Here is a 26,140-nt window from a genome sequence, read left to right as displayed (position 1 = left end):
CCCTAAGCTTCACTATGCCCATTGCTGCAAACAAGGCATTTGTCACTGGTAACAGTGAGCTGCTTTGTATTCCCAAAAATAACTCAGTCTCCTGAAGTCATCTCTTGTGCTAAAACATTAATGAAGACTGTATATAGACCTGGCAGAAAGATAGCAAACTGAAAATAAGATGCTAAACCTTGACAATACCAGACCATTTTGTATCTCTAGATCCAATAAACGAGGTTGTCTATGAATTATAGTCCTCACCTCAACCTCTCCTACTGTTGACAGCAGCCTTCCTAACACTTCAGATCTGTAAAAACTGGTTATAAACTGGAGTCCTGACACTTTCCTAACTTAATCTGAAACACAGTAAATCATGACTGAAAAAGAGCAAATGCCATCACTGCTTTTTTTTCCTGCCTCTAAAAACCTTCCAGAGACTATTAGATAGTAAATCTTATGTCAACTCTGTCCAGAAGACCAGACATCTCAGGGTCACAAAACATTCTCTGGACCATTTTATTTACTAGATTCAATCTAAGGATTCTCAAACATTGATCTTAAATTCCTAATCCTCCCAATTATAATTCTTGCATTATTAATAACGACAAGGTCAATTACTGCCAATGGCTTCTCTTCATGTGAGCTGAGTCTTATTAATTCTTATTTCTAGAAACAAGGTACATGCTGCAAAAGGTATGTTCTTCACACTTAGTCATCCTCTTCCACAGCTCTAGTCTTAACCTATTTCAAATCCTAACAGCTCCCTCCTAGAGCAAGTATTCCTACGCAGACTTAAAGAGGAAAACACAACATAAGCCTTACAACAGTGTCTACCCAGTTCTCACCTCTGCAGCATGTGCAGAGTCCAGTGCTAATTTGTAATTTATACATAGCAACCTACTGTTATAATGTAAGGCAGTGTCAGTCTCTGCTTTCCATTGGTACTGTTTATGTGCTTCCCTGCACAGACCCTGTACAACTGAACATTACTCAGGGATGCAGACACATCATGGTAAAAACCTCAACCTCTCGTGTGGCAGAAGTCTTGTTCGGATCTGGAGAATAAATTCTAACTAAATATAGACTGAGCTTACTTCTCGACTTGGGGAGAAGTATTTCTCTTGGGGAAGAAAACCATAAAAGCTTTGGCTGCCAACTACATTACTACAAAGATTGATGACAAGATTTTGCATTTGGGTGAAATGAATTTACCTGTTGATCCCTTATTTTTCTAGGACTTATACCCGCTCTTTTATACTAGACTTCTTCCCAGCCTACACGAGACTACAGAAGGTGGTGGTGGTGAATTTTAAGGTAGACATTTCTTTTGCAATATTCACTTCTGTGCTGTGAATAGAATTGGAGAGGGCATCAATATCTGTGTGAAATTAGAAAAAAAAGAAGTCAAGTCAATATCCCTGAGATACAGGTAAACCATCAAAAAAAGCATACTCTTCTTTACAGTGCTTTGTTTATTCCCAGTGAAATGACCCTTATTTATAGAAAGAGAAGCCTATCGCTTCTGGTGATGTCAAGGAATATGTTAGCAAAACACAGCGTGACTGCTAGAGAGTCAAAGAACAACATATTTACAGTTACATTTCATTATGGTGCCTATAGCCTGAAGAATGCGAAAGAGCTGCTGCTGTGAATTTCTGGTGACCTACAGTGGTCCAAGGAAACATATTCTCCTCTCCATAGCTCCTAACCCCTCCCCCTCTCTGCCCCAAAATACAACAATGACCCATCTGTGCACATACAAGAGAGCAATTCCTAATATTTAAACATGGATTAATCTGCCAACGTTGATGTATCAGGGACAGAACATAATGAATGTCACAGTGCTTAGTCTTTCTTTTCACTAAAACTGCCTTGAAGAGTAATGAGGAACAAAAAAGCCGACAGAAAGAACAAATCACTGTGGATCACAGATCATTTAATAAATAACATCATTCATGTCTCTTCTGTTCCTCTCTGAAAATATTTTCACATTTTAGCCCTCTTTCAGATTCAAGAAAGAAAATATTTCTCCTGAAATTAAGAGCTGAAAATTTCTAACAAAAATCTTTAATTTTATGGCACTCATAAAGCTTATCTATGCTCTGAATCATTACCTATTCTGCAACATATTTTCATGGCTGCAATTACTTCACTCTATACCTCACTAGAATACCATCATTACAATTTAAAAGATTATGAGCAATAACTAGGAAAATAAGCTAAATGTAAATCAATTAAAGGTAAATCAATAATCCCTAAATAAATAATTTGACAGGTGGCAAAATGTGTATCTTCAGCTAAATGGCATGTAACTTTTCTTTTGTAACTGCTGAATCTGATGGCAATTTATTACGTCTGTGTGGCTTGACATGTTGGCAGGCAAAAATAACTGAGCTAGCTCTAAATTAAAGTGGTCCTGGTACCAGAATTCATACAGAATTATACAGATTTTTATATTAATATAAGTATGCTACCTCACTTGAATTAATACTTAGCATTTTTTGTCTCTTTGTTCTGCTTTGGATTGATGTAGGACCACAAAAATTAGTGGGTATCTTTCCACTGCCACTTTGGGAGGTGGACCACATCCCCTAAACTTAAATACTTGTAAAGCCACTGTGTGAAATTACTATTCTCTACACTGTGAGAATACTTGTTCTTTTTCACCGCTATCAGAAATGCTTCCATTTCCTCCCCTGGGCAGAGACAGACTTTTTCCTTTTTCCTAGGGAAGAGTTTGGCTGTGTTCATTCAGGTAAACAGAAAGGCTCAAAACAAAGTCAGAGAAGCAATGTGTGATAAGAGACTGGAAGCAGCAAGAATTTTGGTGACAAAGATGGATAATTTATTAGCCTGAAGAGGAAACTTGAAACTTTATAGCATATGAGATGTTCCCACAACAAAGTATTGAGTAAAACCAATAAATTGCCATTGGGACTACCTGCTGATGTTGTAAGGAAGGAGACTGAAACAGCGAGTTAATCTGGTCTGTTCTACAAAGCATCTAGTGACTGACAACTACAGACCAACAGAGCAACAATAGCACAGACTTAAGGGGACCTGGATGCAGTTAGAGTGTAGGACAATTGTAAGACAGGATGAAATATTCCATAAGCAGCAGGGGTAGTCCCACAATCACTGGAGATATGGTTCAATGGTGCACACCGTGTTGTTGGGTTAAATAGTTGGTGATTCAAGAGGTCTTTTCCAACTTTAATGATTCTGTGCCTAAGCTGTGGTACACAAGGTTGGATACATAGGGCATTTTGATGCTCCACAGCTGTACTGTGGGTAACCACCTGGAGTGTGGGCATACCTTGAGTATCTCTCCACTGAATGGCACCTGATGCACAGCACTTGAGGGAGCTCAGATGTAACCGTGCCATGCACCTCAGTCCCCTCAGATGCAAATATAATGACAATGACACCAATTCTTTCAGGAAACCAAGGACAGAAAGAGCTAGGTATATTAATGGAGCGCAGCAAAATGTAAGATATTTTATGAAAGGACAATGAATTTCTGAATTTGACACACAAAAGAAACGTACTTTATTGATAAACCATGTATTTATTAATTGCTGCAAGGCATTAAAGATCTCAGTGAAGGGAGATTTCTAAAAAAAATTATATACATTGCCACCAAAATGTGACCATAGTTTTCTCTCATTTTCCTGAGGAGCCGGGCCCGAACCTGATCCCAACAGAGGATTTCGGCTGGACCCGCTGTACAAGCAAGCTCTGCCAGAGGTTTCAGCCTCCGGGCCGACTGCTGCACAGGTGGGACAGCACGGGAGTGCGGGCGGGAGGTTTCCGGGCGAGGAGCGGACACCTGGCTGCCCGGGCCGCAGGATGTGGTGACCCGGGGAACGGTGTTCGGTGGCGGGCTTTTCCTTCACCACCCCGCTCCCTCCCTTCTTGCAGCCGCCTTAGAACGAAGCCCCCGGAGGTCACCCCCACGGGTGTGTGAGAACAAGCTGTGCCCGGGAGGGGTGTGAGGGGGAACGAGCCGCCGGGGCCGGACCTGCCGCCGCACCAACGCCAGCGGGCGGTTTCGGGGAGTCCGATGGGCCACCCCGCAGACGCTTCACCGCAGCGCCCCGGCTCCTCTCACGCACATTCCTCCCGTCAGTCTCGCCCCGCTTCGCTCCCTCCCCTGCCGGGACCCCTCCCCCGCTTGTCCCCAGTGTCGCCCCCCTGCCCGTCCCCCACGCGTCCCCGCTCCGCGCCCCCGCCCTCGCTCCGCGGGGCGCCGCGGCCGCCTCTGCGCATGCTCGGGGCAGGGGGCCCGCGCGGCGCGCAGCGGAGCGGGCGGGGGGCGGCGGTGGCCCGGTGACGGGACAGCCCAGCCCTGCTTCCGGCCCGCTCCCGCCGCGCCTTCTGCGGCCCCCGGCGCCTTCGCCAGGGCCGCTCTCCGCCGCCGCGGGGGCCGGCGGTGCCCGCGGAGCGGCCGGTGTGCCGCCGCCGAGGCGGAGGGCGGTGCTGTGGGCGGCCGGGGGAGCCCCGCGATTGGCCTCCGCCCGGCGGCTGGCGTGTCAGTCGGGCTCCAGGGGTGGCCCTGGGATCCGCTCGCCCAGCCCTCTGACGGGATGAAGCCTTTAGGGGGATGCGGAGCTCTTTGCATTTTGATTAAAGCCCCTCATCTCCCCTCAGTCTGAAGGCAGGGCACCGGGGAGGACGGGTCGGAGGGGCCTGTGCAAGGCCGGGCAGAGCGGGAGCGGGGCGAGAGAGAAAACCTTCTCTCGGTTTATCACTTATGGCTCTATAGGAGAAGTCATCTCTGGGAATATAGTGGAAAGGACGGAGCTGGTATAAACTGAAGGCGCCCGTGTTTAATTCACACTTGTGGGTGCCCAGCATGGAGATGCAGAGATGGTCCACAAGGTGGAAAACGAGAAGGTGGCCCTGGGACTCGGCTGTAACCGTGCTCATCACCTTCGCTTTCCTTCTCCGGGCTGCAGAGGTCAGAGGAGGTAAGAAAGCAAAGGGGAGCCGGGAGTCCAGTCGCCTCTCTCCCCTTCTCGGGGAAAGGATCCAGGGCACGGCTGAGGCCCCGTTTCAGAGGAAACCTGTCAGAGGGACTCCCGGTGCTGGGGAGGCGAGAGCGCGGGCTGCGACGTCCCTCCCAGGTGCCGCGGAGGGACGGCTCTCGGTCAGCCTTAAACTTTGGATGTGTTTTTAATGAGGTAAAGGAGATGCACTGGCGGGATGGGAAAATGAAAGAAATACTTGTTGAACAGAGAGACTTGTCCTCTTCCAGCTCTGGACTCTTGTTTGCTGAGTGTGCGTCCAACTTTGTTTTGTTGAGCTGCTGAAGTTCACCAGGTTGTGAGTGAAATTGACCGACAAGTATCTGCCTTCTCCTCGGAGGGGCAAAGAAAGGGAAAGCTGGGGGTGGAGGCTCTCTGATTTTCTCCGTTTTCCTCTCTTTTATTTTTCCTTTTGCAACGGGTTTTAGTGGTCAAAAAGTTTTGCAGGGCGCAAGCGGAGGAGTAAATACCCTTGCAGGGGCCCTTTGCCAGCCGCTGCGGAGGGCAGCTCCCGGGGCAGCGGCGCCCCGCAGGTGGTGCGAGCGGTGCCGGGCCCGCAGATGCCCGGGGGGGCTCGGGGGGCTCAGCCCGAGGATCGCTGCGCTCCCCGCGGGCGGTGTCAGCGCCGGGGCGCCGGCCACAGCCTCCTCCCAACTCTGCAGCCTCCCCGGGGTACCGAGTGGTCCCTTAGGTGTCCGTGGACCTGGTGGGCAGGGTGCGGCCCGCGGGGGACTTGCAGGGGAAACAAGAGCCAGGCAGCAGCGGAGCAGCCTCAGCAGAAAGGAATCGCCGCCCCCTCCCCCGCACCGCCCCTCGCGTTCTGCGCACTCCTCCCGTCCGCGCCGCGCTCCCGGGGCTCCCCGCACCGCCGCCAGCCCAGCTGGGCTTTCTGGGCTGAGCTCGCAGTTCGCCGAGCTGCAGTGCGGAGTCTCCGGTGCTTGGGAGAGTTCTCCTCTCCCACTGGGGGTGAAAACGCTGCCTCTTCCTCCCTTCCTTCCTCCCTCCCACCGGAGCCCGCAGGCGCATCTGGAGGCCAGTCTGGCTGGGAGTGAGGGTTTTATTTTTTTGTGGGGCTGACATCAATGAAGGGGCTTAACTCCCCGAAATGAAAGGCTTATTTTTTTATGTATTTATTATTTTAACGAGGTATTTCTCGATCTGAATCCAGAATCAACAGGCGTCCTAGAGGGAGCAGGGAAAGGTGATCAGTTTCCATTCAAGCCTTTATACCTGGGCACAACCTTGACGGTGTCAGATCAATCAGGGCTCCTGCCCCCTGCTGGCCCCGTTTCTGACAGGGACTGGAAGGGTCAGATTTCACCCCTCTTGCAATTCCCCGGACTCGCCGGAGTTACACCAGGGTGAATTAACCTCGCAGAGCTTCAAGGATTCGTTACTCTGTGGAAACTAAATTTCTTTAAGAAGAATACCGTCCTCAAAGGCATGATTGATTTCTTACTCCACTTTTCACAGTAGAACTGACTAAATTAAGTAGGGTTTATGTAAACTATGTTTACATAATGGGTTGGATGCAAATGACAAGTTAAAAGAAAATCTAAACCCAAACAGCCCAGGAAAAATCAACAGAACTTGCACTGAAATCAACAGAAGTGATACTTACTGGACTGTATTCAGCAACATTAAGCAGACTAATTTGGTTGTGGTAACTTTATTCAAAACTAAAAGGCTATACTGATAGTCTTCTAGTCTTCTGGATAAAGTATATTTCAGAAATATAGAACTACAGGCTTCTTATTCTTTGTAGAAGCATTCAGAAAAGAGCTTAGTTCTTGACCTTTTCTGAGATACAGTATGCAATTTGCTTAGGAACTACAGGGAGCTGTGTGTTCAGGGCTTGATCTGTTATTGAAGTCAGTAAGAGTTTTTCCATTGACTACAGAGGGACTAGAATTTGACCTAATTTCTCTAACAGAGTACAAGGGACTTGTTTCTGAATCATCTGTTATGCATTCTAATCTTATTTAAAGTAGTTAAAAGATAGCATAGGATATAATGATTCCTATTTGAACATTGGAGAGAGAAAATACCAAGGAATAAAATAAAATAGCATGAATGGCAGGTAAACAATATGGCTAAACAAAAATACTGGATAAAATATGAATACTGGGCAAAATATGACTTGCTTTTTTTTAACTCTTTTAAATCTTCTGTTCTTCAATTTTCTTTTCATAAACTATCTCTATGAAAAGAAAATTACATGGTGTATTCATATAAAGTGTTAATCATATAGCAGTGACTTTTTAAAGACAACAGAAACTATTCCATGTAGACAAACCTCAACAGATTCCTAAAATTCTTGCCTTTTAAAAAGTTTCTTTATTTAACAAAAAAAATAAAACCATAGAGAAGTATGAGGTGTCTTTCCTACTTGTAAGAAATGATGTGCGAAGAAGTGTTTGGGCTCTTGAGTTATTTCTTCTTTAGACAGAAAAAGTTACAGAAGTGAGAATCAACTGAATGGGAAAAGCAGTGACTCATACTTGGTCAGCTCAGTGCCCACCAGCTCTTAAGTAGCTCTTTTCAGAAAATGTTTTGCTTTATGACTTGGCTAAAGTAAACAAAATTCAGTATTTTTAAAGACATCCTTTGATTTCCTTTCCCCTTCCTCACCTTTAATACTAAAGCTGTTGGTAATGTGTTTGGAATGAATAAACTCATTTAGTCAAAATGGCATGGCTTCAACACTATAAATTTTTGTAAGGGCTTGACATCAATGCACTATTGTGATGCTGATTTAAATTTCATGGGCAAGAAATGAAAAATCAGCCTTTTTATTATTTATAAGCTTTTTCAAGCAAATGGAAATCTAGCTCTTAATCTGAGTAAAAAATATTTAAGAAGCCTTACTGAAAATGAGGCTAGGAACCTATATATAGAAAACTTTGGACCTTCTGTGTGAGCAATGAGTAGATTTGTTTCTAAAATAAATAGATACTTCTTGCTGTCATCTTAGGAAATATAAAGGTTCCTTGTGCTTCCCACACACAGGCTGGGAAAGTAGTGGGAGTTCTAGGTGCAGAAGGAATGCAGAACTGGGCCAATTAGTGATGGCAAAGGAGAGTTTTCTTTGTGGATGCACACTTAACACTGCTACTTAATTGTATTTGCTTAGTAAGGAAGATATGGATGCTTGTTGAATGAAAGCTTTTGAATGCGTCCAGCTAGTCTAAACCTATACAAAATGTGCTTTAAACTAGAAAAGTACAAATTTCTTCTCAGAACTATTTTTGATGTAAAGCACTTTTGATTTTAACTGATCAATTAACTTTTAAGATTGAAAAAGAATGTAACATTATAAGCATTCCTTTATTTTTCAGTGAAATTGTTTTGTGTGATAATTTGTGTGCGATTTTCAGATTGTTATTTCCAAAGCTGGCAAAAATGAATAAATCAAAGGGTGATTTCACTAGATGCAGCTAGTGGTTCTAGCTGAAGTTTTTCTGAGTCTCAAGGATCAGCAGGTGAAATGGTCCAATCTTCCCAGAATACTGCAAGAAACACCTACATGTATACGTCTCTTTTGCTATGTAATTTTGATTTCTTAATTGTTTCTAAGGTAAAATAATTATTTCAACTTAAGCAGCACACATCTGACACAGAAAAAATGACTGGTATGTGTTGTTAATTCTCTAGAGTGTGTGTCCTTGCACTGAATGAAGACCTCACATGGATACAAGAAAGGACTATTCAGGCTGCAGGAAACTGTCTCTTTCCTACCTCTGCAGGAAAGAGGTTTCTCAACTTCAGTTTTGTGTATATCTTAACAAATTTAACTGTATGTAGGTGCACAAATACTCTGTGGGTTTGTCTTGAAATAATCTCTTCCCTAGTACCTGTAATTAAAATGACATTAGGAAAAAAAATCTTTGATATAAAAACTTCCCTGGTCCTATCTTTTGTTCTGATTACTAAAAAAAACCCATGAAAAACAACCCACCCCCAAAGCTCGCAATTGTTTGTAAAATAAATGCCTGCAGCAGATACAAAATGTAGGAACAAATTGTCATACTTATTTTTACAACTGTCATGGCCAAAAGTACTTGATCTTCCCCAAAGAGAACCCTTAATTCTGACACAGTTGCAGCATACTAAAGGAGCTATGACTTTACTGCTGAGGTTACACCTAAAACACACTGGAGCAATTATGTCTTTCCCGGATTTGTTTTGTACAGTGGTGAACAGTAGGGTTTCCATCTGCCAGCAAGATTAAGAAGTTGCTTTTCTTTTCTCTGTAGAGCATTCTGCTTCTTTTCAGAAGAAATCCTCCTAGCATTGGTTAATTTATCATTGTTCTGAGTATTTGTTGATAATAGGGGGGAATAAATTAAGCAGAGCTTGAGAGAAATCTCTTATGTTCTAAGAATGTGAAGTCTCATGCAGTGATAGGGATTTGCCCTCTGGATGGACACAATAGAGAACAGTGGCTTAAAAGGAATTAGGTTAACACACATGCCTGTTGCAAGGGCTTATAACTGTTCTACTCAGTATTAAATACCAAGTTTACAGATTGTAAATGTAAGGATTAATTGTTGACTCAGTTATTACAATAGTAGTAGAATCTGGCAGAACTTAAATTCCTTTTAGCACATTAGCACACATAAGGGACTGTAAAAACCTTTGTGAATTTCAGATCTGGGACTTCACTGCAAGTCCAAGTGTTAATGTACACAATGTGCGAAATAGAAGGTATTTGGCAGAGCTCATATTATAGAAGCAGAGTGTTTGCTGCAAACCAAATTGAAAGATGTATTATAAAAGATGAATAAAAAACAACTTAGATCCTGATCCTGCTATAAATAATGTCACTGGCAGCCAAACTTTGTCTATGATAGAAATTAGCTTAGTAGTAAATCAAATTATGGTCACATTTTTAAGGTAGTCTAAGTGCTACCTACTCTGTGCCTTTCCTGTGTACCTCACATTACTCAAATTATCATAATAATCTGATAGATTATCAACATTCACAGTTTATAGATAGTTCAAAACTTTACAACCTTGGTGTCTGCTTCAGAGGAATTCCTGCTAATATTGGCAGGATACTGAATTGAATCTGATTTCCTTGCATTGCTTTCACAAGAAAGATGATACCTTTGACATCAGGGAAAATATAGTGAAAGATTTTAGTTGTACAAGTTGTTTCTATCAAATTTAATAGGATTACGTTAAATGGCATAATTTCTAAATCTTGTCCTTGGCTGTATTCTATGTTTAAAGCTGAAAAATGTACAAATGCTCCATATTTGAAAACTCCCATTTATTGGAAGAGATTATTAAACTCTTATTTGAATTATTTCTCAATAAATACCTTGATGACAAACTTTTAAGTGGACTCAGTTTCTTTCATGTTTACTTGCTGAGGGAACACCTTGTCTCTTCATGTAGCATGGACCATTTTTAGACTGTGTCTCTTTTTTATATGGTAATAGGATCCTCAAGAATGTAATGCTTGTTTTGCTGATTTTCACAGCTGAAACTACTGTGTCTGCATTCTGTACAAAAAGAACTTTTGAATCTTTAGCAGAGGCCTCAATATAGTTGGACACTAGGAATGCAGTCCTACAAGATTTTGCTAAATAAGAATAAGTCCATAGAAATATGGAGACAGATGTTAAAGTATTGTAAAATAATGGATCAATACAGGTCTGCACAGATGATGAACAAGCGCAGTCTTCCGGGGCTAGCAAGTGAAACCTTTTATGGAATCACCATCAGGTCTTTAGTGTGTGATGGCAGTCAATGCTGCTAAACAAGTGATAAAAGTACAATCTATCCAGTCTCAAGAGGTTCGGAATAAGATAGCAGTTGCATTTTGTAGTGAAATACATTATGATAAAAAACCTCAAAGTCTAGGTTACACTTCAGAATTATGCAATTTAATGAAAACTTAAAATACTTATTCTTTTTTTTTCTAAAGATCTGATTGTGTAGTTGTACATACAAGTTTTCCGCTGGTTTCAATCTAGGATATAAGTGGTGTGGCGAGAGGATTGTTTTTTGGGGTTTTGATTTGTACTGTATGAGTGTTAGAGGCTGGTCTTTAGACTGAGATATAGTTAGTAGTTGGTAAGTATCAAAATTGGCTCCCGCACATGCTTAGACTGTCTGCATAGCCTTTGAAATATTATAATGTATTTAGTAGATTTTTTAGCATAGGAAGTTAGTGAAAAAATTCCAAATAACTGGTGTGGAAACAGAAGTAGCCAGTTCTGAGCAGTTTCACAGAAGCCTCTGTTGGTAAAATAGTCAGTCCTAGGCTATTTAAAGCATTCCTGCATGCATCTGGGTAATCTCTAGTTCTTGTAAGCATTAAATATGAAAGCACTGCAATAACACCTATTTCTAAAAATGTCACCAGTCAAGATTCCAATTACATAATTCATCTAGGAAATTCATGTAGGAAAATTCTTAACAGGTAAATAACCTTGAAGTATGTCCCTAGAAGTATATATATTCAAAATATATTCAGTTAATCTCATAGATTTATGTCAGATTCCTAGGAAAAAAACCAGCTTAATTTTCAGGAGCACTATGTAATTAGGCGACTCAATTGGTTTCATTTTTGTACCTTGAAGATGCTCTGTAACTCAGTTTTGCAGCCCATAAAACAGAGAGTTCATTTTATCCAGCTCTATAAAGTGCATCCATGAAAAGTATTGGAACCTTCCCAAAGGACACTGCAGAACCAGTGCTTTGATGCTGGTTCCCAGAGCAGTTCTTCTGTTCCAGGGCGGGGCTCTCAGCAAAACTGGGAAGCAGGTGGTTCTCAGACTGCCAAGCCCGAAAGCCTGTGAGAAGAGCAGCTCTGCCCAGAGCTGGCCAGTAGGAAATGGGGAGGGCAGGAGAGTGCCTGATCCTTTTCTGGCGCTTAGATACCTATGAACTTCAGGGAATCATTTCTTGGGGTACGGAGACTAGAGCCTGCAGTGGGAAGGCAATGGAGTCCTTTGTAAGAACTGCAAAGCTCCGTGAAGCAGTTGGGCATAACATGCATTTCAATTCCTGCTTTTGGATGTTCTGTATTAATACCTAACAGATGAAGAACACAGTAAAATAGTAAGTGTAGATAATAATATTATATGTATTTCTGTTTTTAGAGGATATTCTGTGTAACTGCCCACTATAAGTAAAAGTGTCCAAGAGTAAAAATAAGAACAGAAATAGTTGCACCACATTAGAAATAGCATAGTTTTCTAGTAATCGATGGGTCTTGTTTTGTATCCTGAAAGTCAACAATCAGTTTACCAAATCCCGATTCTAACGCTGCTGGTAAAAAAGAGGTAAGGACCTCTTACATTCATTAGGCCTTGGACCATTTAATGAGTGTCAGTTAGAAACTTTCATCATAGTAGTATTTATGTTCATTCACCTATAGAATAGATGGAATGTCCTTAGAATGAGCTCTTAAAGTTATAAAGATTCAAAGTTTTGAGAAAAGTAAATATACTAAACGTCAATGGGTTATTATGTCTTTAGTAGGTAGCATGGTTTCAAAAACCTGTGGTGCAGTCAGTACCTTATAGTTAGGTCCTTAAATATATGCCTAGAAATCCAACTAGAGGTAGCCTCTTTTCAAAATCATGTCCACAAATATAAGGAGTCCCTTCATTAGTACTCAGCAAATACACACATTTTAGTCTACCAGGCCATCACAGCTTGTAGGTTTTAAATGATCTGTTAAAGTGACATAAAACTGGACTAAACTTTGAGAAAACACTCCATTTAGAACTGAAGATTAATGTTTCAAGGCTCTTTTAGTTTTTGCAGTGGTTCCATTGGAACAGATTACTGGCAGAATGAAGCTTATTTCCATGGAAAAATATGAAGTAAAATAATAGTAACTTAGAAACATTAGTCTTCCTAAATTTCTCTTATAATTCTCAGTGCTGGGGAAATTTAAGCTCTTGTCTACTCCAGTGTTGTGTCTCCCTAATTAGGAATTATTGATTGTAACTCTTAAAGGCTCTTTGTGGAGTGAACACTGACAAATTTTCACTTTCACATCAATCAAAAAAGTGCATTGCTGAATAATTATGAGAACTCCAGAATTTATCTGTTTATTATATCATAAAAACATATAATGCAGTTTAAAAGTACTCTTTACTGTATCAAAAAGAAGGAAAGGCAAAGTTACTATAGGTATTAAAAGTATAGCAAACACTGAGTTGCACCTCAGTTTGCTAAGGTGTATCTGCAAAGTAAAGAGTACTGCCTCTTTTTTTTCCTCTTTGAGTTTTGTTATTGTTTGCATTCCAAGTATGTCCCCCACTAGGCAATCTGGAAGCATCTTGTAAATTATCTAGGTAAGCACAGCCTTTAAATAGGGAAGGATCATTGTGTCTGTGCTCTCTCATAAAATTGAGACTCACATCCAGGAGTTAACAGACCAAAATCTAAATATAATAGAATTTCAACTTCTTTGCTTTATTAGGTAATTGGACAGGAATAAACATATTTTAGTCTAAATGAGTCATCCCCTTGAAAATTTCTTATGGGAATGAATTTTGCAGCCAGACATTGCCACCGCAGTCATTTTCCTGTCAGTCCTGGAGGGTTCCAGTTTGAGGCGTGATGGTGAAGTCCTTCCCTCTGAAAATGCACATAGTGGTTTCCTATCTTCAATAACTGTCTGGAACTGGCTGGTCCTTAGGCACCAGCACCTTCATCTGCAGTTCAGAAGTGCTTTGCTGTACAGTTTACAGGAAGAGAACAGATGTCAAGCTTGGTACACCCTATCTGCAAAGGTTCAGGGTTCCATTCCCACTGCAACTTGTAAGTGGTTTGCAGCATGTTCCACGTTAAATAGAAGAAAACTTAAGTTGTTGGACCTTTAGATAGTCCCATCCTGACTTGCACGATTACCTTTTAAGGCATAATCAAGCTCACTCAAAATTTCTCTATTCATGAGCAATGGATTTTCATGTATGTATTCCAAGTGTACTGAGGACCACTGCATACATCTGGGATAGGATCACTCTAAATGTGTGACCTCTTCACATCTGAGTAAGACATGAAATACCGTGTGAGATCCACACTAATGTGGAATTGCAACCACTCATGGAATTGGCACATAAACTGCTTCTTAATACTTAGTACCTAGGTTAGAAACCTGGCTTATAGCCAGCTAGCCTAGGTAGCTCAAAAAAACTTTCTGCAAAAGTAGAAGTATGTGGTAAATCTTTTCTTCAGAAAAAGAATTTCCAGCAATGAAGTGTTGATGTCATTTTATTTGAATGAGAAGAATATGATGCAGAACTTGTCAATTTCTTTTTGACTAAAGCAGGCTTAAATTACTAGTAAGATACTGTGATTGGAAGATGATATTTATGCTAAGAACAGAAACAGGTTTTTCATATACTTATGTGTCAATTTATTGACACATACACATTGCTACTTAGGGTGATACAGGAATGAACTTCCTACTTAGGTGAAACAGTACAGCTCTATTTTCAGTATGTGTTAATGGCCTAAAATTTATAAACCTCACACTGACAGTAATGCCACTCATTAAACTGATCTGAGTAAAACTTTGTAAAAAGCATGTTGTAGATCAAAACATTTTCAATATTGCAAAGGGACTAAAATAAAGATAACCTTTAAAAGTTATTGTAGCTAGAAAGATAATGTGTATAGATTTTGTTCTTTTATTCAAAGTAATTCCAAAGATGATATTTCTGCCATTAGATGCACTGTTGATCCATCTTTTTTGGGTTCTGTGCAGTTTGCCTTTGTAGGGTCAGATAGGCTTTGTCACAATGCAGAAATTTAATGGTGGCTGCTGAAGCAGAAACAAGGAATTTTATTGCCTTTTACTGAGTACTAAGTTCACCATGATCTCAGTTACAGACAGGATATATATTTCATAAACCAAGATATGACTAAGCACCATTCATTTAATTACTGTCTACATTTGAATAAATCCAAATGTAATGAACCAGACATGACCATTCCAATGCAAATTTTCTTGCATGTTACAACTTGTCCCTTTCTTGTAATGTCTTTTCTAGTGTTCGCATAGGGAGAGGGGGAATTGCTAAGAATTTTTGCTGAAAACTGGGGTCATCCTTAAGAGCAGGAGGCTTGATGTCACACATTGAATAAATCATGAGTACAGGCTCTGTGTTGAAAGAAATTCAGTTTCTGCCTTGCTCTACAGTTTCTCAGCCCCTCCTTTCTCTGCTATCATAACCTGTGTTGTTATGGTACCTGGGACCCTCCTGCATGGACAGTTTCCACCAAGAGAAAGGCAGAGCCATGTTGTGTAACAGATTCCAGCTCAAATGTCAGGAAGTCTAAGCAAAGGAAGCAAGTCTTCTGAACTTGAGTACTGAATTTTTGTTTATATTTGTGACATTAAGGCATGTCAGAAATTAATGTTTTCACCAGATTCTGCTTAACTCCAGATCACACCACACTGAGCAATGGTAGTAATGGTTAGGGGTAATGCAATAAAAAGGCAACAGAATTTGATCCATATGTGTTGTACCAGTATTATTAATAATGATATATCACAGATTCCATTTCAATTTAGATATTGTGGAGTGAATGAAAGCTATGGTATTTTGAACTCTGATTACATGATAATAATGCAGTCTAGATTTCTACAGGCTTTTTTGCATCTTTAATGGCATTCTATTTTTACAATATAGGGTTATGAATTCATAGAATGGAAAGCATTGTCATAGCCTTTACAACAAATATATCATTGTCTGTAGAGGATATCTAGGCTTGGAAATGCTAACCAAAATTTGAAGTAAATTTTTACATGCATTTTCTGCCTCTCCAAGTAAACAGAAAACACAAGAAGTTCCCCTCATGTATTTGATGCTTGATACTCTCCTCTGACCTGCAGCGTAGAAGTGGGATCTAGAATCCAGTTTACATCTACTTAGCTTCAGTGAATCCTCTTCATTTCCAGCAGAGATATTCTGATATTTTTTTGCATAAGTTTCCCAATGGAAGAAAACTAAAGGGAAAGGAAAGGAAGAGTAAATACGGCTTTGGAGTTATATTTAGTATGAAATGCTCTGAACCAAATGTTCTGATCCATTCCACTGTAAATATGGAAAGCTCACCAAGTGAATGGATCTGCTTCAGTCATACCACAGTAATGAAGACCAGAATTTGACTCTACAGTTTTAAATATTGAAATTACAAGTCATTTTGGGTCTTGAGATGTGACACCAACTAATTTTTCTTTGTGTCTTTTACCGTCTTTATATTTGAAAATCCAGAGCTTATGATGGAGTTAAATGATTAATCATTTGGTATCTTGAAAGAAACTGGAACACTCAGGTTCCCATCTCACACAATTCTGATTTTTAAAAGAAATTTTTGGAGAATTCACCTTTGCCATTCCAGAAATCCCGGTATTTTTAAGTATTTCTGCTTTGGCCTTTGACTGCTGCACTCTCTTTCAGAGGCAGTGAGAGCTGCACATGTCTCTCTGAAGTCTCTTGAATCAAGGACATAACACAGTTGAACTTTACATTATAGTCATTAGTGCAGAGTAACCCTCTGCAAAAGTAGCAGAGTGGAAATTTGCATTTTGATTGCAGACTGTAGGCTTGCCCCAATGAGCACAAGCTTCATTTCACAGGGTTGTCTTGTGATATCGTCTGGCTTGCCTGCAAGAGGTGGCCTTCTAGCCTTCCAGCAGCTGTGCAACATGGCCATAAACATCTGCATAAGGAACCTGCTTTCCACATCTGAATCCTGTATTTTGTCAAATTGCCCCGGCAAACAGTTGCGTTTTCAAAGCTGATATCCAAATTTCATAAGAAGAATTACCTCTATCCCAAGAACTGGTGAACAGAGCTGTTTGCATGATTCTTATTTGTTATTTCCTTGCGATCTGAAATTTTTACACCTAATTGGAAGGATATAAAAGCATTACATTATATGTCATTAGTCTGCATTTTTTCTTTACTTTTTGAGAAAACTGTTGGGGAAAGGTAAAATCATTTAGTCAAGCTCTTTTGTGCACCATAATGAAGGTCTCATGAAAGACCCTTGACCTGTCAAAATATGGGTTATATTAATGTTGCCCCATATAAATACAAGTTGAGATCTTAGTTTGTGGACCACACAAACAGGCAAACTGCATGCTCTTAGCACTGGTGCTCCTTCTGGTTATTGCTTACCATTCCCAGAAATCATGTGGGAGCAGCATGCTAGAGAAGAGGCAGTTTTCAGAGGAAACAGAAGCTGTCAGGATGCTGCTCAGTGACACTGAACAGTGCAGACCCTGGCAGAGAGAAGGCACAGACTCTGCTCTTCCCTGCTATGAGTTGCCTTCCTGCCTCTCCCTCTGGTCCTCTAAGCAGGCAGTGTTGGCTGTGCGAGGACTGCTCATGGTGTTTTACGCTTTGAGCAGGTCACCTGTAACCACTTGGGCCTGAGCTGTGCTTTTTTGAGAGCTGCTTATTTTAGACTGTATTCCTACATGTGTGTGTTCTGTGGGAACAGCATCTGCTGCTTTCTGGAGAGGCACTGAGCATGTTATCTGAGCAGGCCCGGTGAGTCATCAAGAGTTTTAAGGCTAAGGTAATAGCAGCATTGTCAAGCCTACTGAATGCTTGTTACAATAAACTAAAGAAAAAAAAAAATCCTGAAATCCCCTGAGACAAAATCTCTACAAGCAAGAAGAGGAGTTTTCTGCAGAAATCTCTGTATACGGTAGCCCCAGCCATGACACAGCAGGATTCATGCTCCTTATACATTCCTGCCTGGCATTCCTGTTACCTAAGGCTTCTAAAGGACTTTGCTTTTTACTTGTTGGCTAAAATGGATATCTGAACTCTTTATTATAAATTAGGGAAGCAGTTTCTGTTACTTGTCATCTGTATGAATTTAATAGGTCAGCCATGTTATCTTTGGTAATAGACTAATTACCATTTTTGTGTTAATTACTTCATGTAACTTGTCATTTCTATGTAACTTGTCATTTCTGTATAACTCGTCATTTCACATAACTTGTTGCTTCTATGAAAAATTACATTTCTCATAATTATTTTAAACTGACTAGTTGTGCTATTTCATGCTTTGTGAATCACAGTTTGTGGAAATAAATAAATAGTCAACTGTGGACTATTAGCAGAATGTTTGTTCTTGTTATTTGGAATCTGTGGTTTGAAGATTGTCCTATTATTATTCTGTTTCTTGTCTGGAAGTTTTTTAGCAGCAGAACTAGCAGGGAGTAATGAATAATCTTGTTTATGGATGAATAGTCTCCCAGTCAGCCAGGCAAAGAAAAACCATTATTCTAAAAATAATTAAGAATCTGGTACAAATTGTAGAAAAGAGCAAATGATAAAAGAATGTAGCAGGGGTTGACTTGCACAGTGAATTGAAATTTTTACTAATATTTCTGGTGACTGGTTCTACATTACTGGTTCAAATTAATATAGGTACATCAAAAATAGCTGTTGGTTACTAGAAAAAAACGTTTCAGTTCCTTCAGAATGTTCCTTCAGTATGTGTGGCAATTCCTTCAGAACTATAGAAAATGCATTATATCCATTAAAATTTTTCTTTCAATGCTCAACAGAGAAGTCAGACTAATACCACAGTGTTTTCACACTATTGAAACTTTTCTTTTGAGACTGTTTAAACATAATTCCTTGAATTTGCAGTATATGTGGATTTTAGGGAAATTCAGGTGTGTACTGTAATATTCATTTCCAATGTGTTAGCTTGCAACAAACATTGAATATCAACCTTAAGTTGATATTTATTGACATGTAAAATGAATGAATAACAGACAATAAATCAGCTATAGTTAATGCCACAGTGTAGCTCAAAAATGTGAAGATTTACCAAGCTCATTTCTCAGCTTTAACATTGAAAGTCATTTAAACCTATGTCTTCCCAAATAAAGTGGTTATGAGTTTACCAACATAAAAACTGTGGACTAGTCCAAGTGAAAAAAAAGTCTACTTCTGTTTCCAGTCAAAAAAATACATTAAAAAAGCCATGATTTGTAGGAAGAATGAGCACCTTAATTTTTCCTAGGAGAAAAGACATGTAGTATGCTGTTTTCTCTCACTGCCTCTCTTGAAGTGCTTGCCCATTCAGTACTTTTGCCATGGAGAACTTTTAAAAATTAAGGCTTTTTGTTGGCTTTATATATATGCAGGCTTTTATGTTTGTTTTAATTTGTATCAATATCAGCGCAATAACAGGATTTCAACTTTAGATTGTTAGACACTGAGCACAGATGCAATCTTATTGTACTTGATCTCTAAAGTATAAATTTGCATTTTAACTTGGAAATAATGAAAGACTGCAATTCTGTCCATTTAGTCCTTGTAGGCACAGTCCTTACAGGTGTAGGACTTCTTTCTCTAGCTTGGATGTGAAATTAGTTTAACTGCTTCCTTATTCCTCTGTGTCTGAGAAAGCAGTTATGTGTAATCAGAATATATTTTAATGTTAGCAACAGACAATTTTATGCTAGCAGATTATTAGCAGCTGAATGCTTCTCAAAGTTTTGTGCAAACTTTGAAGATCAGTTCCACCTCTCAGAAGTGACTCATTTAAAGCATGTATTGGAAGTTTCAACCAGCAAGACCCTCAGCATTTGCAATTGGTGATTCTCAGTGTGTAGGCAAGTAGTTTGAAATTAGTTTGATCATACATAGTTTGATGATAAAAATCACATTGGATGGGATGGACTCTTACATATTTAAAAATGAATAATCCTGTTATAATATTATGGTGTAGGAGTAATGTGCAATAAGTCAAAATAAGATGCAGCTACTGCTCTGATTAGACATATACTTTTACAAAGGAACTAAAAGCCTTTTTGAAGGCTGCATGCCATGGAGATGCAAGATAAATAATTCTTTTTCTTTTTTTTTTTTTTAATTTTGTCAGCTGAACCCGTTGATGTGCTAAAAGCATTAGAATTTCACAATTCTCCAGAAGGAGTAACAAGAACAGCAGGATTTTGCACAAACAGAAGGAATTCAAAAGGATCGGATGTTGCTTACAGAGTTTCAAAAACCGCACAGCTGAGTGCCCCAACAAAGCAGCTGTACCCAGGTAAGATTGGCAGAAAGCTGTTACTTTTGTACATTACCTTGCTGCATATGTTTTTATGTTCTCTAAAGCCTAGCACATAATTCATCATCAGTCAAACAAAACACTTCTCTTATCCCTAGAGTTGGGCCTGCATATGGAGGGCAGGATGGGCTCTATCCACTAAATAATTCAGTTTTTATTGGCTTCAGTTATAAAGCTCTTCATCAAATTCTGTCACTGCTGGAATTGACTTGTAAGTCCTATTACTTGTTCTTTCATGAAGCTATCTGATGGAAACCTAATTCGGTGGCTTTGGCAAGTTTTTGCCTGTTTCAGTAGTGCATTTAAGAGCAGTTGTACTTCCTGGAGTAATGCTGCAGTGGAGAAATGAGTTGTGGTTGGACATTGCAAAATCATTCCCAGAAGTACCATCTGGTAAGAATTACCTCAGAATATCTGAGTATTTGGGGGACTAAACAAGGCTAGTTTTGGATAGTTGTGATTCCATATTCTCTCAAATTTCTCTAAAATGAAATATTCAAATTTTGGGAAAGATTCTTTGGATGTTACAGAGAGACTTTTTTCCCATTCTTTCACTATCACTTGGCACTTTACTCAAACTGTTGAGGAAAATAATAGTAAGAATATTAAAACCCAAAGTCATAGAGCATTTAAATTTTATGTTTTGACACATCATGTAGAGTTAGAAGAAGTCATACAGAATACATACAGATGAGAAGTGGCAAAGAAAAATGCTTTCTTTTTTTTGTCCTTCAGAGTAGCAATTGTAGAGATATCACTCAGATCCAGAAAAGGGTCTAGCATGCTTTATTTTGTAATAATAATGTGTTCCCAGAGCAACAGCTATGCACAGTTCAAGAGTAACTTACACATTCCCTTAACTCATCACTTATTATTGATGGAAGAAGATCAAAGCAAATTTCACTGCAGTTATAATATTTATATTATTTTTAATACAGTTTGTCGAGTTTTAATATATCATCTCAACTAAGTTAATGGAAAATGTCCTGCTATCCTTTACAGTTGTAAAAAACCATCAAAACCATTTTTGGAGGTGATTATGGTAATTACTTCCTTCTCAATCTTATGGAACAGGCATCCTCTCTCCTCACCACTAGAAATATTCATTTTTTAGATTATCCTCAAAGAAATTTGAGTGATTTTTGTTAGTGCTCCATAGCAGTGGAGGACTAGAAGATATCCAAGATAAGATCAAGCTGTGAGATATCATTTCAGCTAAACAATACACATTTTAATGTGTCCCATCCTTGCTTCCATCTAACTCCTGTAACTTATCAGGAACTACTATATCCAGTAATTTCCTCATCTTTTAAAAAATTAATTTTATTTACCAATTCGCAGAATATAATGGACATTTATTTCACTAACCAGAAGGCATTATATGATTGTGATATGTAAACTGCTTAGATTTCTGTGGTGCTGTTATTGTACATCTCTTAGTTATCTTTTACAAAAGCATAAAGGAATGGTAACCCAGATATATAAAAAGACTTTTCTAGATATCTTCCCTCCAATTCTTACTGGCATCCATAGTTACTGTTCAAATAGAACCATTCCAATTAACAAGAAATTTAAAAGTATTTGAGAAGGCTTTGAACACTATTCCAGATATATGTCCAGATATATATAAGAACTATATATGCGTATAGTTTTACATGTTAGGTGCAATATATATAGTTTTAATGTTAAAATGTCATTTCTTTTTTGACTTTTTCAACCAAAGCTGTGTTTGGAGGAAATTTTCTTCTGATTATCCAAAGAGATTCCAGATAAAATGTTTGAGAATATTATGTCATAGCAGCGATCACAGAAACTACTGAGCTGGGACATGACTCGTTTTCAGTCACCTTTCTAAATAGCTCACTTTTTCCTCAAGGATGTTCTGGATTTGAAGAGCACATGCCCAGACAAGCTGAATTAGTATCACCTGCCTTAAGCACTTTCAACTTCTCTTTCAGATTAACAGTGCAGATAGGGCAGGTACTCAGTGCTTTTCTAATAGTTTCTTTGGCCTGTGTTGACAGTCATCTTCTTTCTTTTCCATTTTTTGGTCATCTATTTGCCGTGACATCAGAACCTATAATGTACAGTTTACTTTAATGAGCTTTACCCTGTCATGAAAAACTTTCACCAGTGACTCACCAGAGTAAATGAAATGTTTCCTATCTGTTGAGCTTTGATCCCTTCAAAATAAGATGTCAAAATGATGTATAAACATGGTCTATGTTTAGACACTACAGTGTTTCAACAAGCTTCCATAAAAAGTTAGAAAGGGGTAGAACGCAAAGAGAGTATTATTGCAGCAGATAAAATAAAAATGTAAGACCAGGGGGTTCTGGTTTAGAAGGGTAGTATGTCATCTAAGGAGCAAGGGAAATTCTAGACATTTTGTTACACACTGTAATTCAGGAAGTCGAAACTTGTCTTCAAGGAAGAATCTAGAATCTTCGGAGTTTCCCCGCAATACCTGTCTTGGAAACAATATTTTCTCTGTTGGAAGAAGAAATTTCAAAATCAGAGTTTGATGAATCGTTACATGCTTTAATTCATTCCAAAACCACAAGATATTATTTTATTAAAACTTGTTCTACTATTATATTAAAATGTTTAAGAACATTTTATCCACTCTCCTGCACACAAAGCTGCAGTTATATTCATTGCCAATGTTATTATCAGATTCTCATCTATTTTTTGTATGTCAAATTACAGCTGAAGCCACATGGATCCAGAGCATATTCTGAATTTTAGAATCTCAGTCTTAAACTTTGTTTGTTGTTAAGCCTAATAGAGTTTCTCATCAAGTGAAATGCAGATTTACCACAAGATTCAACAGGAGCAGTACTTCAGTACTTCCTTTATAAACTTTGTCTACTTTTAACTTTGTTTATTTTTAGTTGTAAAGGTGGAAACAGTGTATGATATATCATCTCTACTTCAAAAGGAAAGCCTCAGGAAATAATTGAAAAGTAATATTCTTTGATTTTGCTTAAATCTCCTGTTAAAGAGAACTAGTTATGTATTTTTTTAATGTTATGCACAATATAATTCCAGAAAGATTCAAATATATGTTGTGAGAGAGAAACTGAAATAAATTGTTACCAAGGGCTACAGAAGTACCTGGGAGTCTTCTTTGCTATGGTACTGATGTTTGTTATGTGGAGTGAAATTGTAGTGCACATGTTTAAATTAGAAGGTTGCTAAACAGAAGATGAATTTAAAAAGCAGTGAATGTGAAACTACCGTGGTTCTGTCATACTTTGTGTTATTACATGAATTCACAGATTTAGAGCACCTTTCCTACAAAGACAGGCTGAGAGAGCTGGGCTTGTTCAGCCTGGAGGAGAGAAGGCTCTGAGTACACCTCATTATGGGGTGGGTCCTTCAGTAACCTTTAAGTACTCTTAAGCCTTTCAGTACTTAAAGGGGTTTATAAAAAACAGGGGTAGGGACTATTTACATGGGCAGGTGGTGATAGGGCAAGGGGGAATGGCTTTAAAGAAGAAGAGGAGACCACAGCTTTGGATGGTACAAAGAAATTCTTTACTCAAGAGTGGTCAGGCACTGGAACAGGTTGCCCACAGGAGCTGTGGGTGCCCCAACCCTGGAAGTGTTCAAGGCCAGTTTGCATGGCACCCTGAGCAACCTGGTCTAGTGTGTGGCATCCCCCCATGGCAGGAGGTGGCACGAGAGGTCCCTTTTGAGGTCCCTTTTGGGGTCTCTCTCAACCCAAACCATTCTATGACAGTATGAGTTGCAAGTTATGTTTTTAAGAACCATTAAGGTATATCTTTCAGGAGTCAAAATGAGACCAGAAAGGGAAAAAAAAAAAGACATAGAAAATGTTCCTAATATACTTTTTTATGTACTCATTTTTGATTGTATACTGGATCCTATGTGCTTATAGGAAAAATGTAAAAATAGTTTCATCTTTTCTGAATTTATAGCTGTATATATCCCTTTGTTTACAGGTGGAGGTTTTCCAGAAGATTTTTCAATATTAATGACAGTAAAACCTAAAAAGGGTATTCAGTCTTTCCTTTTGTCTATCTACAATGAACAAGGAATTCAGCAAGTAGGTGTTGAAGTTGGTAGGTCCCCTGTCTTCCTGTTTGAAGACCAAAATGGAAAACCTGCCCCAGAAGACTATCCTCTTTTCAGAACAGTCAACATTGCTGATGGCAAGTAAGTATAAAATTTAAAAATGGAAAACCTATTGCAGACCACTGTATATGTGATTAGCTATTTACAAACAGTTTCCTTAAGCATTTTGATAAGTCAGTAACATAGTTTCTAGCTAGTGGACTGGTGTAGAGAAGCTTTGCAGCAGAGTACAGTTCCAGCTCCAGATTGTGCATACAGCTGTAAATGAAACAAACCACCTTTCTTATCTGCCATTTTTATAAATCAAGGAAATAGTCATAGAAGTTAATCTGACCCAAACTAAACCTATGAAGATTCTTGTAAAATATACAAAGAAGCTGTTTTTAAAAAGTCTCAAGGAATAGCCATACTAAAAGAAATGTCTGGTCCAGTTGAAGGTTGTAGGCAGCGTGAAGACAAGTTGACAAGACAGCGTAGTATTTCTTCTATCCTGAGCCAAACCAACAGATAAATAAAATAATAGATGATATCTATGTATAAGGAAATTCTATGTAAAAGGAAATCAGGAAAGAATAAGCTGGACAATAAATCCCAAGTGCTGCAAGGATTTGTACTGCACCCCCAATAAATGAATTAATCTCAAACACCTGTTGCATTAGTAGCACAGTTAGTTTTTTGTAGCTTTGTAGACAAGCAATCATTCTTTGGGAATATCATTTTAGTGGTTGTAAAAGGACATTAATCCTTTCAAAGGCTTTTTATTTGCTGTGCTGCAGTTCAAGAGGAGTAGCCACAGTCTTCAGAGATACACAAAAATAAATTTTAGTAATGCGGAAGAAAACAACTTAGCAAGGAAGGGCAAAAATTGGACTATAATGAAATATGTTTATAAAGCAATAAAGAAGAAAAAAAAAAGGGGGGGAAAGTAATTGTCTGCTAGGCCTAGTATTACCAGACACTGAAATTATATGATGAAACCTAGACTTGATTCACTTCCCTAGCAGGAGTGACAAAACAAAAAAACAGGTTTTTTAATGGACTTTTGCTAAATAATAAAGCTTTGACATAGAATTTCCTCCAAAATGTTGATAAACTTGCAAAAAATAAGAAACAAAAATGAACTTGGTTTGGTACAATTTCCTACAGTGAGACTATACAACTTCTAAATCAACTGGAGTCAATCCTAGGCATAGTGAGCTATGATTTCATGCTTTCAGCTTCTACACACTTTGAAAAGATAAGCCAACAATTTTCTTCTGACTCGGCTATTTTATGAAGGATCTAGGACAACAATCTTCATCTCAAACTGAGATATATTTAAAAAGTGTGAACAGTGTAATGTGCTTGAGGATGCATGGCCAGTTTGCTTTTATAATGATAGTGTTTAACAGCATTCCAGAGAAAACATGGAATTATAGTTCTGGCTCAGTGATACTGTTTAGCAGTCAGATTCCATTAGCTTCAAGGTGTTCCTTTTGATACACAGACACTCTTTGTAACAATGATCTAAGCTTTCTCTCTGATTTAGGCAACCCATAACGCCACTAATGCCAACTAAAATAATTTGATTCCAGCCTTTCTCTTACCAGTCATTTGCATTACATATTTTATATTTTTTGCCCTGGTCTATCAAAGATTCTTTAACCTTTTGCTCCATGCTGATTTTCAGAGTGGTCTGCTTTCATTCTTAAACATTTGCCATAGCAGAGAGGTTCACAAAATTAATGTAGCCTGCCATGATTATTCATAAAGAACATAGTAGAGTTGGGCAAAACATACACAACTTTATTCTCAAATGTCTGTAAAATAAAGTCACTTGTCAGTACTCTGAATCACTTCATTCACTTTTTGGTGAATATTATGTAGCAGGGCTATTGTTGCAGGAGTAGTGCCAAGTATTTATAAATATATATTTATTTGGAAAATTATCTATGTTGGAA

At 39.0% G+C, this 26,140-nt stretch overlaps 1 protein-coding gene across 4 annotated transcripts in view; it reads left to right on the top strand.

Annotated features, from left to right (window-relative positions):
* Nucleotides 1-4,843: 4,843 nt before the first annotated feature.
* The window catches only part of COL11A1 (collagen type XI alpha 1 chain), a 131,741-nt gene continuing 110,444 nt past the window's right edge, over nucleotides 4,844-26,140 (top strand). For 3 of the 4 annotated variants that reach the window (XM_063407634.1, XM_063407632.1, XM_063407635.1), the window contains exons 1-3: nucleotides 4,850-4,958; nucleotides 19,911-20,078; nucleotides 24,068-24,281. In XM_063407634.1, coding sequence (XP_063263704.1) covers nucleotides 4,850-4,958; nucleotides 19,911-20,078; nucleotides 24,068-24,281 — 491 coding nt within the window. Of the gene's footprint in view, nucleotides 4,959-19,910; nucleotides 20,079-24,067; nucleotides 24,282-26,140 lie in introns of all 4 variants that reach the window. The other variant, XM_063407633.1, reaches the window with a different exon arrangement.

This window comes from Prinia subflava, chromosome 10 (assembly GCF_021018805.1).
Source record: "Prinia subflava isolate CZ2003 ecotype Zambia chromosome 10, Cam_Psub_1.2, whole genome shotgun sequence".
In the NCBI taxonomy this organism is placed as follows: domain Eukaryota; kingdom Metazoa; phylum Chordata; class Aves; order Passeriformes; family Cisticolidae; genus Prinia; species Prinia subflava.
This window is presented reverse-complemented; position numbering and strand designations above follow the sequence as displayed.